Raw genomic sequence first — 19,695 nt, forward strand, 5'->3', positions numbered from 1 at the left:
AACGGCGGTACGGGGAGGTGTGTCGTGAGGTGCGGTCGGTCCCGGTAAAGGGACTGTGAAACCGCCCCGCCCGCGGTGGGACGGGGACAGGGACGGGGGGGGGGGATAGGGGGAGAGAAGGAGGAGGGGGCGTCGTCGGACATCCGCGGGATGGCCTCCCCCGCCGTCGAGGAGAAACTTAGTCATCGAGGGGAGCTCCCGGGCGTGTTTGCTTTGTGACACACGGATCGGGGGCAGCGAAGGCGGCTCCTCTCCCGCCTCGGGGCTTCCCGCTGCCGCCGGTGATCTTCAGAGGGCCCGGGCCGCGGGAAGGTCTCGCCCGCCGGCAGCCCCGGGGGCGGCCGACCCCGAGGTCTGTGCCAGGGCCTTGTGGCCACTGGGCCCGGCGCCTCCTTCCCTTCAGGAGAGGGGCGGGGGGTGGTGGTGTTCCCCTCCCCCCCCCCCCCCCCCATCGGCGGGTAAGCGGGCACGGATCGCTCCCGCAGTCCGCTCCCGGCCAGCCGGGGCGGCCATAAATATGCACACTTAATTGTTAGTTTTGTTCACATCCAGTGGTGCCCTTTGAACTACTCTGTGAGGACTTGGCGTTTAAAAGAAATCCCGATAATCCCTGAGTTAACTTAAGAAAAAAACAGAACACCTATCTGTATAGAACAAAGTATTTCTTAAGGATCTTTCTGTGGTTTGGTGTGGTGTTGTTTTTTTTTTCTTTCTTTTCTAAAATACATACTAGGTCGCCACCTTAGGACTGCCCCGAAGAGAGTCGCTTCTGGTACAGCAGTGTCCGGGCTCCCTCGTTCAGAAAAATGCAGTGGTGGGTGCTGTGTCTCTGAGCGGCACAGCTCTGTGGGGACCTACAAAATGGTAGGTAGTGCCAGAGCCCTGCATGGCTGCCGAGGGGAAAGCATCGGAAAGCCGGCTGCAGGTTTTAAAATGGCTTTCCAAAGTGTAAAAGCAGCGCCAAAATGGAAGACAAAAGATAGGTACGGTACACTGAAAATATTTCCTGAAGCTTTTTTTTTTTTCCCAGTTTATTAATTCAGCTGAAAAAAAAAAAAAGTGCATAGATCTTTCTGGACGATATATTAATGTCCTAGAAAAACAAGTTATTTTAGTAGAGGAGAAAACCAGAATGACATCCCTCTAAGTCTCTTTCTGCATTTATGAGAAATCAGCAGTTTCCAAAGACTTGAAACTTCCTCTTACTAGTGTTTACGTTCTCTGAACAATAAAAACATGTTTCTGCTTTTGTATACGGGGATCTCAGGTAATGAAACTGTTTGAAACCTTTGTATGTTCTGAAATGTAAGTGCAGGTTAGCCCTCTTTGTGGTTTTGTCTCTGCACAGCTGTATTTGTGTTGTATCTTTGGTTTTGTATTTATTGTTGTCTACAGTGCCCTGCTGAAATCAGGTAGGTGCTGTCTCAGATGGGTCCAAGTTAAATGACCAGTGTTTAGGTCTTCTGGTACAGCCCAAATTAGACTTTTGCAGCATTTATCTTGATTCTTCTTGTGGTTTTGTGTGGCTTCTTAATACTCTTCTGATACGCTTGTCAAAGACTCAAAATAAGAGCATGATCTTAGCAATGCGAAAACTTGGGAAGACTTTAAAGTCTCAGCTATGGACTTCTCACTTTGTTGCTGTCAAATTATGGCACTCTTCAGAAAGATGAGGAGCATCAATAGGATCAGAAATGCCTGCCTTAACGTAAAGCTCATTTTCTATGTGAAGGTACTGGTTTGTTCGAGATGAGAAGAGGTACATTGTCGTCATCAAATTGCCAAGCTGAACTACGTAAGCCTTGATAATAAGGAACAGTAAATTTTATGATAGCCTTTTGCCCTTCTTTTTTTTTTTTAAAAAAAAGGTAAATGTAGAAGAACTACACAGGCTGGGTACATGCTACTACTCCTTGTTCTCCTGCCCTTGTGCTGTGTAGGTAAACCTCTGTGCCTAGTTTTAAAAATCCAAGCCTTAGTCTGCCATTTAGAAACCTCATGGGCTACTACCTGAAAGTAGCACTGCGCCTTCAACCACCTCTAAATGCTACAGGGGTCTTTGCTGTCAGTATACAAAAAATAGTCATACCTTTAGTGTCAAATGGTTGAGTATTTGTGTGGTCTAAAGCAGTCTGTTACAGTGTGGTTTGGGTTTTTACTATAGCACATTATGTTTTCCCTGAGTTGTTATTTATCGCCTATAGAAAGCCTTACCATAACTGTGGTGCAAAGATCGGTGCATCGTGTTGCTTTTTGTAGTACATAATTTAATTTGGCTCCAATTTGCAGGAGCAAATAAAGAGCTTATTATCTATAATTTCCCCAGGTTTCCAAACCTGAAGAAATTACTGTTTAAGCATTGCTCAGTATTTTAGAAGCAGAGAGAGTTGCTCTGCATGGTGTCATTCCTCGGCAAAGCAATGGAAATGAGGGACCATTCACAATAGCATTTTTCTTACCCTCTTTCCAGGTTATCTTGAGGGAAGCTTCTGTGTAGAATCAAAGCCAGTGGAGCAGGCATATGGTTAAAAAGATAAAAGGGCCCAAATGTCAAAGTAGCTTCATTGCATAGACACCTTGGTGTCTAGGGGCTTGGAAGGCAGTGTCTTTTTTGTACCTTTTGTGGCAATATGTAACTCTGTACTGGAATATGTGACTATTCAATGGATGGTCTATATTAACTTTCCTCAGCGTATAGCTCTAAAGGTAAGGCCTTGCTTATTGGTTATAAACAGGATAATTGTATCAACTGTTGGAGATACCTCCTCTTATCAAATAGCTGAATGCTGATTAGGTAGTGCAGTGTGGGCTAGTTGTGGTTTACACTTATTAAAGCATAATTACAGCTCAGACAAATTATAGTTTAAATGCTATGAGCACATTACTGGCTCTATCATGTAGCAAAAAATAAAAAAATAATTTGATCAGCAGGCCCTAGAGAATATGTAAACTTATATTTGGAAAACTCATGTATTTTTCAACTTTTGCTCTGTAATTTACATCTGCTCCAGATCTGTTTGGAGTGTGAAGTTCAGTTCACTAAAGTATTCAAGAGCCGCTGAGGCCAGTGTGAGATTTTCTCTTGGCTTCAGTGAACTGTGGATCAGATCCAAGGAGATAAATGCAGCTCTTTCTGAAGTCAGTAAGAATTAGTGCAATACTGGGATCTGGCCTAGGTCTTTACGAGGTCATTTCCAGGTCTTCACTAGAAATTGGGTAAATGGGCTTTGTGATACTCCCCAGGCAGAGAAGAGGGACAAAATCTGCTTTCAGGGAAAGTTGCAAGGATGTATGAGTCACTCCTGAAGTATCAGGAAACGATGCAAGGTGGGGCTGTGACATGCAGTGTGGTCAGCAGATCAGAGATGAGTGGAGAGAGCACGATCGGTGAGTGCCATTGGAATATTTGGCAATCTAGCTCCAACTGAGATTCTTTGGGTGCCGCAAACCTGATCGGTTTTGGGTGTACCCTTCTGAAGATAACCCAAGTCTCATCCCTAGAAAATAGGCCATGCATTATACCAAATTGCAAACATAGTCTTACTGGTGTTTTCCCAAGAAAATTGATGACTTATGAAAATTTGTGGTGACTTTTAACTGGTTGAGGCTGACAAAATTAGAAACAACCAGAAACAGCCCTATGCTCAAAAGTGCCAACAGTATTTTTTGGACAGTAGACACTTCTATATACATTATCTATATTATAGACTTGCTTAGGAACTTTTTATTAGTACAGTTGTAGAATGTTTACATTCGACTTTTGTTACAGACTTTCCCATCTGCATAGGATGAAGCCTTGAAAGGACTGTAGGAAGAGGACACTATTGAAAAATTACATAGAGTATCTTGTCCATGATTTGTTTCTGAAGATTCTAAGCCTTCGCAAACCAATGTATTCTGCTACTCGAAGTGTAATAAAACTGGTGCTTCTGCATATTTTATTTTTCTTGCAGGTTTTAAAAACACTATATAATAGGTATTATCATCTTGATTTGAATATTGAGAACATTTGGAGTCATGGAGAGCTTAAATGTTTAGGCCATATGGAGCTGGTCAAATATAGAGCCAATAAGAAAATAAATGAGCAATTGTGTCTTTCTGCTAGACTGTCTAACTACTTCTGAACACTGTAAAAAAATCTAGTTTACGTGTTTTGTTTATTTTTAGCCTGTTTCTAGATCATGACTTTTTTTTTTTTTCTTGAAGAATAGCACAGTTGATAAAGATAACTATGCTTGTGTGTTTTGCTGAGATTGTCACACATACTGGAGATGGAAATTAGTTCAGAGGCAGCGGCAGAAGCTGTCCTCAGCTTCAGAAGCCCACATCTTGGTTCTCTATCAGGCTGGAGACCTTTGGCTGAAAGTAAGAGTATCTACCAAGAGGTAAAGGGCTGTTGGTTCAGAGGTTCATAAAACTAGACAGGGTGTAGCCACAGGAGAGAAATGCTCATGCAATTAATGTATGTTCTATTTGCGTCTTTGAGGATTATAGAAACCAACCTGTCTGATATGTTGTGGCATCCTCCGCTTTCTGCCAGGGCTTAGTCTTAACTCCCAGTGGGTGCGGTCAGTAACAGGCTTGTCATCGTTGTCTTCACTTACCTGAAAATACATCTACATGGCTCTTACACCAACCACATTTTTTAGAACATCTATTGTCAGCATTCAAAGCTGCTTAAAATGTGCAGCATTAGATGTAAAAAAATTAGTAACTCTTCATCCAGACTACTTCATAGCAGAGAGGCAAGCACATTAATTTCATACTGTGCCCAGTCCCTCCGAACACTTGCTGGTTTAGTACAGCTTGGAAAGAGCTGGGAGGAAAACATGACATCATAAGTTGTAGTAAGAGAAGCTCCTTTGACACTAAAATTGTTTCAAGTCTGGCGTCTGAGATACTTTGCCCTTTTAGCCGTTCTCTGGGGAAGAAGATACAGATGGAACTTTGTCAAAACACTTGTTAAAAACTGTTTGAGAGAATCCTAAATAGTTTTTAACATGTTTTATCGCATGACAACATCTCTGCGCTGTAGGCAGAACCAAAGCAGATGGTTATACAGACAGAGAGTTGTCCTGTCTCTCAGGATAGTGTTATCAGAAGGCACATTAAGTGCTTTTCTTACAACCTGGAGGAGTCTGCCATTAAATTTTCTTGTGGTGGACTTGTCTATATGGGTCACTACAAGGCAAGCTAGGGCGTGGATTCACAGTATGTCAGGTAACCCACCGTAACCTATGGACACCGCTGTACCCAGCAGTAAGCAGAAGACGTTTATTCCTCAGCGTAAACAAGGGTCAGAGCATGCACACAGGCGGTTTCCGTGGAGCAGCTAACATGCTGGAAATCCCCACCCACTCTTGCCTCACTCTAACCTGCGTGTGTAGTCACACCCCAAGCAAAGGTGAATAAATACACCCATGAGCTGAGCTGAAAAATCTCGTCCCACAGACACCATTTAGTGTAACACACCAGACAGCAGAGAGTGGGGTTGAGAGCTACGTGTTCTGTAGCTCACAGGATGCTTTTGTGGTTTTTTTTTTCTTTCTCGCTGAAATAAACTGCTTTTGTGTTGTAACTACTTTCCTAGTTCATGAGTTTCCCTTATTTTTTCAGTTAGTGATAGCTGTTACCAAAGTTCATCTGTTTCTCTCTGCACTTTAATTTACAGCCCTTGTCCTAGTCATTTTATTGCTTCAACCTCTGAGTGAGAGAACTTTTACAACTTATGATCACTGAACTCAGAGAAACGAGAAAGCTTTTTGACCTGCCCCTGGAGTAATTATAGAGCCCATTACTTCTTGGGAGGGGCGTTCAATGTTTAACAAACTGTGGCAACTCTAATTTAACTGTGTGGAGCGTGCACCATTGGATGGGAGTGAAAAAAAATTTCCAGACTCTTTCCAGCTCACATTTTAACTTGTCTGTTTTAAGTCTCCAAAAGGCTGTCCTTGAAGTTCTGCCTTCCCACTACTGAACTTGATGCTGTTCCTTTCTTAGCTGTATGAGGGGACTGGAGCCAAACTATTTGCATATGAAAGTAATTTTCCCTTACTTCAGAAATTATAGCTATATTACTCTTGATTAATCCTTTCATGGGATGAGTCTTCTGAATGGTGTGCCATGAAAATATGGCTCTTGACAATAGAGAAATTGTCCTGTCTTAATTACTACTATTGTTTCATAGTATAGGGCATGGACAAAGATTCAATTGTGTTCAGCAGTGTAAAAACAGAGAATAAATAGCTGCCCTGTGTTTGAAAGAGTTTGTGATCTGAATTATGTGACAGTAAACCTAAACTTTGGAATTGGAAAATGAGTAAGATTTGATGCAATTTACACATTTTGCCCAGTTACAGAATCATAAGCCAACTAGCCAAGAGTTTGAAGGGTCTCACCTATCTTCGTCCACTCAAACGACTATTGTTTTGAAAAATGCTGAACTCGCTTCAGGAAAAAAAAATAGGACATTATTTTGAAAGCAGCAAAGTTTTTCTACTTGTGATCTCCCTGGATAAAAAGATAGATATATTTCCTGCATAATAAGTTGCTTAGATCTTTCATAGTTTTGTGCACTGATGTGTGCATATATATATTACATCAGTAAGACTTCGCATGTGTGGTATCCACTAGGTGGGAATGGAATATTTTTAGCTAATGCGGTTTTATAAAAATGTTTTTTTTTTTAAGTAAAATTCTTGAAGATTTAGTGGTTCAGCTCCTTTGCTGTCAAGAAGGTTTTTTTGAAGTCCAGGGTTTGCTAGTTGTTTCCGAGAGGAAAGGGGAGGAAAACACCAGCTGAGGGGCTCGCAGTAGCTGGGCGCAGGCGCAGTGCGCGGGCAGCGCCCTGGGCAGTGCTGACACACACCTGCGCCTTGCGCTGGCACCTGCGTCTCGGGAAACCCGGCGCTCTTGGCAGCCAGAACAAATGGCTCCAGGGTCATGGTGGTGTAGAGGAGTCCTGTTTGTTGGTGCTCTTTGCACAATGCAGCATGAAGAAACAGCACGGGCACAACTGGGTGACAAGTAACGCTCGCTAATGTAAAGTGCAGTCTCCAGTGGCTTAAAAAAGTTAGAATATGGTGGGTGGCGTCAGAAGGTTTGAAAAAACACTTAAAGGAATACTGTACAGTTCATCTCCTTTCCCTTTAACGTAAAATATGCACTCAGAGATTTGAGTTACTGACATTGACAGATACGTCGTTCATCACTTGCCATTTTGGGACATGATGGTGAAGACCTAATGTAGTCTATCTCATCTATTTATTTTGACAAAGTAATTGGAACTCTTCAGATAAGAATACTTCATTTCATTTACAACCAGCACAGAAGTGCCAATCCTTAAAAATAAATCCTTAAAAATCTTAAAGGCTGCCACTGTCTGCTTTGAATTACTTAATTTTATACAAGATATATTAGTCTATTTACAGTAGAAATGAACAGCAAGTTCAAACTTATGTCCCCTGCACTTGTAGATTTTCTGCTGCAGAATACTTGGCTGTTTGGAAGAATGCAGAAGCAGCGTGTTTAAACATGCACTGGGTTTGCTGGCAGCCTCCACATTCTTTTCCCATTTGCTGTATTAGTCTAGTCAGTATACTTCTTGTTCACTACATAACTTCCAAATGATTTTTTTCTTCTAGTTCCTGAATTTCTCAGTACCTGAGAATAACTACAGCTGTTCTGGGACTTATGTAGTAGAAAACCCTGCTGTATGCTTCAAAGTTGTTTTCAAATAAACAAAGCTGAGAACAATTTTCCTGTCCATTTATCCATCAGTGACATACGCTTAAGTGGCACTGGACCATTTGTAGTTCTAATCATCCTGTAACATTTGTCAAAAGTAAGGATTTAGCTGTAAGGCGCCTTTCCAGTCCTAGCTCAGTCCTAGCCCAGGCACCAGGATGCTGTAACAATTCGTTTCACACAACTCATCTAAATCCTCACTCATTCTTCCCACGTAAAAAACAGGTTTCTGGTGACAGATGTGGGTTTGGGGTGGTTTATCTGTTCCTTTTTAATTTACTGAAACTTGTGTGACTTGCTACACCCTTTATTCTGAAAGTGTAAACCGCATGTCCAGGGTTTGCTTTTTAGATGAATGCTTCAGTTTCGTTATGGTCTTAAGGAACTGAGCTCTCATCCTATGTGCATTTCATTGAGAACAAGAGGCTGGGATCCCCCTGACAAGGTCAGGAGTCATCTCTGCAGGGAAGAGAGACTTTTTTTCTATTTCACACTCTGCGACAAGTAGGAAAAGTCTGTAATTGAGAAATACATACTCTATTTTGAACAATGATCTGTATTTAAAAAAGCCAATGGTTCTTCTTCATGCCTTTGTTTGAAAAGAAATATCAGGTGTTCTTCCTACGGTACTTTATCTTCCTTGAACAACAAAAAAATTTTACTGGAAAGGATATCGGGGGCCAATGGCATTTGTTTTCCTACCTCAAAAATATTGAAAGATTAAAAAAAGGTATATATCTCCTAAATATAATTTATTAAAATAGTAGCCCTGTGGTTTTCGTCAGTGATGCTTCTTAATCTATCTGTAAACAACTCGATCACTAAAATTTTTAAATTATCTGTTTATTTAAAGGAAGCAATCTGCTCTGCACCTGCCTTTTTGGACCTAGCTACAGGATACCTATGTAACTATATATCTCATATAATTGAGTTCCAGTACATTTATGGAATTTTTTTTTTTAAATAAGATTTTGTAAGAATACCAGGTCTTTCAAACCCAGGTCTTATTCATTTTATATATATATATATATAAATCAGTTCAAACTGTGATAACATATGAAGATGAAGAGTAGCTAAATTGATTTAATGTCCACCTATAGGAAGGACTAGGAATTAAGTACAGCATGAAATCCAGTGTATGAAACCAGACAAATGCTGCAGTCTCAGTTTAAATTGCTGGTGGCGAAACAGTGCCCTCTGATGTCCAGAGAGCTACTTGGAAATCAGAAAGCTACATTCTTCCAGATATTCTTGGATGAATAGTTCGACCACCTTCTACAAACTATAGTTAATAATAAGCAAAGTTGAGAAGCAGTTAAGTCCACTAGATCATGCACAGGATTTAGAGTCAGGTGAAGTTCTGTTTCCTTATTGTCACTGTGTTCAGGTATCAACCTTTCCACATTGATGTTTGTCCATGAGGTTTCCAAGTTGAATCCTTGAGTCACACCCTTCTCAGAAATCCTACCCCAGGCTGCAGAATCCTGCAAGGAAAGAAAGGTGAAGTTGCAGACTTTCTCACAGCTTTTTCTCACAAGCTCTGTTTCCTCAGAGTCTGAGCCAGGGTTATGCAGCTGGTCTGGTTCAGGCAGAGCCCTCGGTCCTGGGAGGTGGGGAACAGTACAGTAGGGGTTAGAGAGTCACAATACCTGTTGAATAACAGATTTTTGAGGGTGAAAAGGAAAAAAATCTTTTCATATTTTGTTGCAGAACCACCAGCTCAAAAAAAAAAAAAAAGAAAGGGGAGAGCTACAGGAAAAAACCACACAACTGTGGAAAGCTCTGTGTGGATAAAGATCTACATTGTACACCACTTTTTATTGATAAGCCAAGGAATACAAATGTGAAGGTGTAAAGAATAAGAATGCATACACTTCACAATTAGCATTGCAGTTTTATGTTTTGCAGTAGGGCAAAAAAAAATAACAGAACCTTGTTTCCTAGTCTGAATGGTTTAGATGGTTATGCAGAAGTTTCTGTAACTTATCCTTTCTTTGTTTTCCACAGCCTATCAAATGAATGGTAATTAATTGAAGAGAGCTTTGAGTTGCTTAGATGAAAGGTATTATGAAAAAAATAAAGAACAATTTAATGCAGGGTAACTCAACCTGAACACATGTATACGAAGAGAGAACCTCAAAGAAACAGACTTTTGCTCAACTGATGTATTTGGTATGGTCTCCACCCTGCTGCCAAGTTTCCCGATTTCAGCCTATTCCATACACAGATGTTGTTAGTTTCACAGAATCACAGAATAGTCAGGGTTGGAAGGGACCTCTGGAGATCATCTAGTCCAACCCCCCTGCCAGAGCAGGGACACCTACAGCAGGTTGCACAGGATGGCGTCCAGGCGGGTTTTGAATGTCTCCAGAGTGGGAGACTCCACAACCTCTCTGGGCAGCCTGTTCCAGTGCTCTGCCACCCTCAAAGTAAAGAAGTTCCTCCTCATGTTAAGATGGAACTTCTTACGTTCAAGTTTGTGCCCGTTACCTCTTGTCCTATCACTGGGCACCACTGAAAAAAGACTGTTCCCATCCCCCTGGCACTCTCCCTTTAAGTATTTATAAGCATTAATAAGATCCCCCCTCAATCTTCTTTTCTGTAGACTAAAAAGACCCAAGTCCCTCAGCCTTTCCTCATAGGAGAGATGTTCTAATCCCCTAATCATCTTTGTAGCCCTTTGCTGGACCCTCTCCAGCAGATCCCTGTTTTTCTTGAACTAGCGAGTCCAGAACTGGACATAGTACTCTAGATGCAGCCTCACCAGAGCAGAGTAGAGGGGGAGGATGACCTCCCTCGACCTGTTGGCCACACTCTTCTTGATGCACCCCAGGATGTCATTCGCCTTCTTAGCCACCAGGGGACATTGCTGTTTGTACATTTGCTGCTTGGTATGTTTTTTCTCTCTCTAGAGTACACGATCAGAAACTTGATATGACCCTTCCCATTATATCGTAGAATCATATAATGGTTTGGGTTGGAAAGGACCTTAAAGGTCATCTAGTTCCAACACCCCTGGCATGTGCAGGGACACCCCCCACTAGACCAGGTTGCTCAAAGCCCCATCCAACCTGACCTTGAACACTTCCAGGGATGGGGCAGCCTGTGCCAGTGTCTCACCACCCTCACAGTAAATGATTTCTTCCTAATATCTAATCTAAATCTACCCTCTTTTAGTTTAAAACCGTTACCCCTCGTCCTATTGCTACACTCCTTGATAAAGAGTCACTCCCCATCTTTCCTGTAGGCCCCCTTTAGGAACTGGAAGGCCACTATAAGGTGTCCCTGGGGCCTTCTCTTCTCCAGGCTGAACAATACTAACTCTCTCAGTCTGTCTTCAGAAGAGAGGTTCTCCAGCCCTTTGATCATCTTTGTGGTTGTCTGGACTTGCTCCAGCAGGTCCATACCCTTTTTATGTTGGGGGCCACAGAGCTGGACACAGTACTCCAGAGCGGAGTAGAGGGGCAGAGTCACCTTCCTTGACCTGCTGGCCACGCTTCTTTTGATGCAGCCCAGGATGCAGTTGGCTTCCTGGGCTACAAGCACACATTTCTGGCTCATGTTGAGCTTCTCATCAACCAACACCCCCAAGTCCTTCTCCTCAGGGCTGCTCTCCATCCCTTTGTCCCCCAGCCTGTGTTTGTGCACGGAACTGCCCCAACCCAAGTGCAGGGCGTTGCACTTGGCCTTGTTGAACTTCATGAGGTTCACACGGGACCACTTCTCGAGCTTGTCCAGGTCCCTCTGGATGACATCCCATCCCTCAGGTGTGTCAGCTGCACCACTCAGCTCAGTGTTATTGGCAAACTTGCTGAGGGTGCACTCAATCCCACTGTCTATGTCATTGATGAAGATATTAAACAGTACTGGTCCCAATAGGAAGCCCTGAAGAACGTCACTTGTCACTGGTGTCCACTTGAACATGGAGCCATTGACTGCAACTCTTGGAGTGCCACCTATATGCTCACTAACTCAGAGCACTGACATGGAGACATTTAACAAATTATTAAGAAAAGATAAGGCAGGTGTAAAAAGGTTATTCTTCTCATTACCATAACAAACGAGACCAGTTACACTGGCCTGTGCAGGGGGGAACATTGAAATTGGATGCATTTCTTGCCATCTTCCTAGAATAAGCCTTTAAGTCTTGTAACAAAAGACACCACTAAGATTACACACTGAATCTTACTAGCGAAGGGAGTTGTTCACTCTTGTTATCATATTTCAACAGACTGCCTTAGACTAATTGCATTAATTGCTTCCATGGAAAAGTAAGAGCAAGGTATATTACACCTGTATTTGTAATGATCTTTAAAGTGAGGTATGCCTTCTCCCTCACGTCCTGTGTGTCCGGGGGAGGTGTTTTAAGGAAGCTTTCACGGCGCCGTTGGGCAGCTGAGCGATTAAAGCCGCGTTAGAGCCCCGTTGGTGGCGGAGGGAAAAGCGAGGCCCACCAAGACCGCCCAGCGGCTGAGGGAAGCCACGTCGCGGCAGCCACCCTGCCCGGGCTCAACCCTGCTCCCGCTCGCCTAGCGACCGCCGCGCCCTTCTCTGATTGGCTGGCGGGCCCCGGGCGGGCTCCGCGCGAGCCGCGCAGTCCAGCGCCCCCAGGCGGCAGGAGGAGGGGAGGTAAGAGCACCCCGCCGCCCGATTGGCTGAGGTGGCTGCCTGGAGCTCTCCGATTGGCTGCGAGAGACGCCATCTCGAGGTGCGCGGCTGGGGCCATGGTGTGAGGAAAGGCTGCTGAGGGGAGAGGGGTGGGCAGGTGCGGGCCGGCCGGGGCGAAGGGCTGTCCGGGAGTGGCGGCGGCTCCGGGCCTGCCTGCTGGGAACTAAAGAGCGTAATCACATCCTTACCTGAGCGGCTTTTCTGTTGTTTATGTGGCAGCTAACTAAAAGCCAGAGAGGCAGGTAGGCTGCTGTGGGCCGGCCTCAGACAGCCCTGTCCTCTGTGGAGGGACCTACTGAAGAAGTAAACGCATTTGCTCCTGTCTAAAAATACCTTTCTGCACACTTCATTTGGTATCTTCTTGATTTTAACAGTTGCAAACACCTCAGGTTTGTTTCCTTTCTTATGCCTTCAAGGTTTGACCTATTTGAGGGATAAGTTTCTATTCCCAATAGCTGTAACCAAATGTTACAAAAATTCAGAGCTCAAGACTTTAATTTTAATGGTATATGTCTTAATTATGGTTCTGTTGCGTTAATTCTATTCATGTTCTTTTAAAAATACATGATCACAAATCGGAGGGGAGGAATGGAGATTTTTTGGTAGATCTAAGTGAGTGAATAGGGCTATGAGGATCTGACTAACAGCAACTATTTCTGGAAAGGATTTTTTTCCATTTTTCAAAAATTTTAATGGAAAAAGAAAGACTGAAGGCTCCTTCCACTGAAAAAGAGCTTTATCAAATTTGAACTAAATTAAAGAAATCTATGTAGTTGGCTTAGGGCACAAGACTTAATTAGTACTGATACAATTCATTTTTTTATCACTTGACATACAAGCGCTACTGAAACACTTAATTTGAACAAAAGAAATATAGAGAACTGTTGCTCAAACTGACTATTTTTGTATTTAATTTCTTCTTCTTTTTTTAACAGGAACCTTTACTTACCAAAATGAGACACAACCTGGTGTGTCAGACACCTCCCACTGTCACTGTTCATGTAAAATCGAGTGCATCCAGATCACATCAGCAAAAAAACCTTATTAGACTAAAGCGGCCTACTTTTAAAGACCATGAAGAAAAATGTGAAAAAAAGGTTCCTAGTCATAAATATAAATGTCCAAAGGGACCATGTCTAGTTATTCAGCGTCAGGAAATGACAGCTTTCTTTAAATTATTTGGTAGGTTAATAATGATAGGTAGGTTATCAATGTATTGACTGAACAGTAGAATGAAACTGAGGTGGTATGATACTTCCTTTTATGATCATTTCTCTTTCCTTTCTATTTTCTTTTCTGTTCCAACAAATACACATAAAACAACATAAATCTGATTTTACACAAGTCCAAAAGGCTGGACTCCCAGTCTTACAAACATGTTATTTATTGTGGGAATAAACATTTAAGGGGAGAAGTGGAATGGGAAGAAAATCTGAGGAGTTGTAGCATCCTTTTTGCGTTTGTGTCTCTTTCATATAAAGTTTTGTATTTATTTAATTTAGTGAAGAGATTAAGTAATAGTGGAAGATTACACTTGGTTTTTATTTGAACCTTGAATATAGGAGTGAATCGGAGAGTTTGTGGTAATCCTATTATAGTACACCTTCACTAACAGTGATGCACTGACCACAAATAATCAAGCCAGTATTGCCTTATAAAGGCTATCAGGTAATCAAGGTGCAGAGACCTCAACATTCTGTGGTTCATCAGAAATAACAGTATGCTATTAGATGGAACCACTTAATGCAGGAAGAAGTTAAATAAACAGAAAAAATACCGGTGATTTTTCACCTTCACTTGCTATTACTGGGAATGAATGAAATGCAGTCACTAGATTTTCCACCTTACCTTTCTGGTAGTTTGTCTTCTTTTGTCGCTTAAGTTTTTTCATACCAAATCTCTCTCCCCTCAGTTTCTCTGTTCTCTACTGCTGGGTCTAGCTTCTTTTATTTGGTTCAATAAAAGGACCATCTGTTATTTATTTACAAATACTTTCTAACAAAAACAATGTTGGTGTTTGAAATGCTACAGCTTTCATTTGTTACAGATGATGATCTTATCCAAGACTTCCTTTGGATGGACTGTTGCTGTAAAATTGCAGACAAGGTAAGTGTATTTCCTTCTTAGTTAACAGAACACATACTGAATGAAAGATCTGCCCTTAGTCACTTTATACTGAATGCAAATACAGACCATAATTTTTTTTCCAATGTGTTTGTATGGAAGCTTCAAGAAACTCAGTTTATGCTTTCCTCATTGAAAAAAATGATCAAAATATCTTGGTGCAAGATAAATGTGTGAATATTTTAGGAAATTATATACTGAAATAATATATTTATACTTTTACATTGATACTTTGATGTATTTTACATTTTAAAACAGTATCTCTTGGCAATGACTTTCGTTTATTTCAAGAGGGCTAACTTCACAATAAATGAGCATACCAGAATCAATTTCTTTGTCGCTCTGTAAGTACTTTTAAATTATCTGGGTTTATGAGCATAAACTTAGCATTATTTTATTCCTTTGTTTATGCCACTGATAATTGTGATATATGATGAGACTTCTTTAATGAGTTTGTAGTTGTTTGGTTCCTACATGAAGTACAGAAACAGAATCTACATAGTATATATAAATAGTGTAACTTCAACATTCTTCCTCTGACAACCACTTGTATGGAACAAGCTTCAGCAGCAGTGAGGGGACATTTCTGTTGGTGTAGTGATGGCATTCTGCCTACCAAACTGTAAATCTGTGAACTTTTTTAAGCATTACAAGAAATACATGCAGGACAATACATGGCAATATATAGGTTGATCACACTTCTGTTATAAGACCCTATTTTATATCTTTGCTAGCCTTTAAGTCATTTGTACTGAAATGTTTCATCATGATACAGACCTCAGGAGTAACTTTTTTATTAAAGTCTCTGTCAACATGATTTGAGTCAACTGTAAAAATGTTGCTAGAGAATTTCTAAGAACTGTTTTGAACAGTTCTAAAATTTCTATGCTTTGAAACAGAGGTGCAATCAGGAATCTGTCTTTACCAAGCCTATATAATCTCTCCGTATTTGGCTATACCTACAGAGTGATTTAGCATTTTCTTTCACAGCGTTATGGTGCTCAGGTCATCTTTCTTCCTAACAGCACTTCTCAGCTGCTCTGTTTTGCACACTATTGTGGGGAGAAAGGTGGCTGTTTATTTTCCTGTAAATGATATTCTAGGTAGCATCCACTCAGCATGGAGGAGGATGCTCTCTCACTCCATGCTGAAGGGAGAAAAGCCAGGCCAAAAAGTGAGAGGATTAGAAAGGGACAAAGAGTCCGATGAAACTGGGACTAGAGATTATTGGGGTTAGGAGCAAGTGAGAAAATTGGGGAGGAGACTATAAGTTATAATTTTTTCAACTACAATTTACAGGAGTTTAGTATCAGGTGGATCTAGAGGAAATATTTTCCTGTTGTCTGAGAAGATAACCCAGAACCAAAAATAGCATATGGTGAAGGGAGAAATACAGACATGAGGAAAATCATTTAAGGTTTTAATTTATACGTGAAAGTAGACCTGTATTTAGGTGTTTGCTGCTAATTTAATGCGAGCAACATAATTTTCCAAGAGTAGTTAAAATCCAAGAAGTAGAAAATGTAAAGTGTTAATAAGATTCATAAGATTTCGTAAACATCTGATAAGATAGTTTTAAACTTTATTTAGAGAATATGACATAAACTGTTCATTTTAGTGCAAGGGTATCTTGCCAGTTTGGAGAAAGCTGTCAGGATGTTAGTTCTTGCATATCTACTAATTCAGGAGACTCTAGGGTAAAACAGTCTTTATAATAGATTAAGTTAAGCTTTTATTTACCCAAAGGATACATATGGAACTTTCTGATTAAGAAAATATTGTACTCCAGAGAGAAGGCTGTATATTGTTAGCAGTTTTTCTCACAGTACTAGGAAAAAGAACTACTTCAATATTATGTCTTTTAATGTTAGAAATCATACTAATATTGTGATATAAGATTGAACAACATTTACAGACACAAGCATATATATATATTTGAAGGTATCTGGCAAATACAGTTGAAGAAGACGATGAAGAATCAAAGTATGACATTTTCCCATGGGCTTTAGGAAAAGCCTGGAGAAAGCTCTTCCCTGATTTCTTAAAGTTAAGAGATCAACTATGGAGTAGAATTGACTACAGGGCTATTGTAAGCAGACGCTGCTGTGAAGAGGTAGGGAGGGTTTTAATATTGTAGATGCTGAAACTATAACAATACCAGCTAACAATCTAGCTCTATAGAAATAATCTCTTCCTTAAAGTGCACAGACGAGCCTTGGGAAAGAAAAGATGCAGCTGAAATGTAACAGTCCATCTACCCACCATTAATTTTTTTTTTTTCTTCTGCATTTAAAATACATTCTTTAAAACTATGCTTTTAAGGTAAACTAGAATATTTTACATTGCACTACTGTTAGAAGTGAAGTTTTTATTGCCTAGACTCTTTCCGCTTTATGCAAATATTTTTATTTAAAATTTACTATGAGTTGTTTCACTTCATTCACTTTAGAAATAATTTTGTGTGTGTGTTTGCTTTACAAATTATAAGTTTGTATACAAGTAAAACCTTCAAATAAAAATCCCGGCATCTCAGGGGAAATTTTAATCCCTTCAAAATTAATAATATAATTTCAATTGACTTCTTAAGGCAAGGGTTTTTCACTGCATCTAAAAAAAAAACTCAGAAGGACATACTTTTAATATTCTCTACTATTAATACAATGTGACAACCTACATTTTTTCACACATATTAGGAGGGAAAAAGACATTTCTCATTTTTCAGGTGGAATGTATCTGTTTGGAAAAGCCCTGTCATGTTACAATGCTTACTGCAGCTGGTGGAAAAGAAAATCTCATTTACTGTAGAACCCCATCTCTGGGGTTGGACTTAGATGCTTATGGGAAATGTGCAAGGAACAAGGGAAGTGTGGAATGCTTTTCCCAGCATACTCTCCCAGCTTCCAACGGTCACCAGTTCAGTGACGTCGTGAACCAGAAGGTCCATCTAATTTATGTTTAGTAGTTAGTAAAAGACACCATCTTCAGTCCAACACACAAAGCACAAGCTGGTATTTGTTACGATCCACGTGAATATACAAGGCTGTAAACTGTTAGGTTTCCACATCTGAGTCAGAACTGGTTCACTTGTACCTAAAATAGCAAACTTTCTAGTGAGACAGAAGCAGACAGCTAATAGATGATACACATTTCAGCTACGTAGTGTTAATTCTCTGCCATACATGAATTGGATCCCTTGTTCTCAGCTGTATGTTTTCCCGTTAATTTTATGGTTTCTGATACAACAGCTGTTCCCATAGGTGATGGCTATTGCTCCAACACATTATGCATGGCAGCGAGAACGTTCTGTGCACCACAGTGGAGCTGTGAGAAACTACAATGTTGAAGTACAGCTGCCCCGAGGACCTAGTGTTACTCCTACAGACTGCTTGCTTTGTGGTAAGAAAGGAAGATTTGTACGACTAGGATTATCATCATCTTCTTCCTCATCTACTGGCACTTTGGAGATGATGGAATTACATTCATCCCAGAATTTGAAGGACACCTTTCCAACTGAAAAAATGCTTGTTGACTCTCCTTTTTATTATGCCCAAGGTATGGTTTAATATTGCAAATAATTTTCAATTAGTTTAGGCAACTGAGGCTGTATTTGCCCTTCAGACTACTGTAGGGATTACTGTGTCCTTCTTGGTATGACAAGACACGATCTCTGTCTGAGCATACATCCCTGATACAAATGCAGTTTCCTTGGCAGAACTGTGCTTTTACTGCCATAGTTTCATTTTCATTTTCACGTCTTGTCTGTTGACTTCCTGGAAGTACCAACTGCTTTATATGCTGAGTCTCTTCAAATTACCTTAATCTACTACAGTAGATTTGGGATGCATTCCAGTCTATTTAGGCATTTATTACTATTCTTGTGTTACAACTTAAATTGAGAATCCTGTTTTAAACACAGGATTGGCTAGAAGAAGCAGTAAAATTACTGTTGTGTATTATATGAGTTAGAGTGCTCTTGTTGAGAGTGATGTTTTTAGAAAGAGCAGACTGTTCAGTTGTTGTCATCAGTTTGGACATATGTTAAATCACAATTCACATTTTCCTTTAAGGGTATCTCAATTGTTGATGGAGTTTATACAAGATTTCTTTTTAAGACTGGGGTACAAGTAGAAAACAGTACAAGAGTTTATTGTGAAAATTGTTTTATGCAGTTGAGTCTTTGCTTGTTAATCTACTCAAACTAGTGCCCTGAGCCTTTGTATGAGAAGCCTCCGTTACATGCAGCAGTCATGAGGCAAACGCTCATTGTTCAATTTATTAAGTGGAACACGCTTGAGATGTAAACTTCCTGGGGGAGCTGTATAAAGCCTCAGTTCTGCAAAGATACTTTCATGTGCTTAGCTACTGCAGAGTTCTTAGCATAATTATTTAATACACAGCTACAGTTATTTATAGCTCTATTTTTTATTTGCACATGCTCTCACTTATGTCCAAATTTTCACTATTATAGTAGGATTGTGCTTTTGACAGCTTCAGTACAACTGTGATTCTCAAGGAATACCTCAGCTTGGAAAAATTTGGCATTTGAATCTTGCGTCAGATACAGAACAAGTCAGGAGTCTACAACACATCATTTAATAAATATAAGGTGTTAAACCACCACATGCATATGCGGAGACTTACATTAAGACCCTAAAAGGCTTAATCTTAAATCTTTTTTTACCTGAGAGATCTTGCTTTTCATATCTGACAGAGGTCAGAAAAAAATGTATTTATTTTGACTGTTTGAGAATGCTTTATGTATAGTAAAGTTCACAAATAACCATGCAACTTTCAGCATGGGTGCTGGAGATGAACCAAAGCTATACCTATCAAAAACTGGTCTTTTCCTTGAAATAAGCACAGCTTTATCAAGAGAACAAAGTCAGCGAATTTGTTTCTCTTAAAGTTGTGCTTGAAGAACATTGTTCTTAAAGAAACTCATCACCACCATTTGGTAGCTAGTGAAGTCAGAAGCTGCTTCACTTGCATTTCAAAGGGCAGACTTGGATCCATTATTTTCTTACTACATTTTTTTTTTTTTTCTCCTTATTTCTGGTAGACTGTCAGACCCTGTCCAGCAAAAGGAGACAAGGTAGCACCTTGAACCCAGACAAATCCATGGACTGGTTTACAAGCAATGAAGAGTGAAATACACCC

General features: G+C 40.6%; 1 protein-coding gene across 1 annotated transcript; it reads left to right on the forward strand.

Moving 5' to 3' along the window:
* Window positions 1-13,367: 13,367 nt before the first annotated feature.
* Window positions 13,368-19,686, forward strand: SPDYA (speedy/RINGO cell cycle regulator family member A; the record flags this gene model as incomplete). Its single annotated transcript, XM_082480338.1, has 6 exons — window positions 13,368-13,596; window positions 14,462-14,520; window positions 14,797-14,882; window positions 16,480-16,651; window positions 17,796-18,090; window positions 19,598-19,686. 6 exons carry the CDS (start codon window positions 13,368-13,370, stop codon window positions 19,684-19,686), a joined length of 930 nt encoding a protein of 309 aa, XP_082336464.1.
* Between the last annotated feature and the right edge of the window lie 9 nt (window positions 19,687-19,695).

Source organism: Vanellus vanellus, assembly GCF_965231255.1.
Source record: "Vanellus vanellus genome assembly, chromosome: 3".
NCBI classification, from domain to species: Eukaryota; Metazoa; Chordata; class Aves; order Charadriiformes; family Charadriidae; genus Vanellus; species Vanellus vanellus.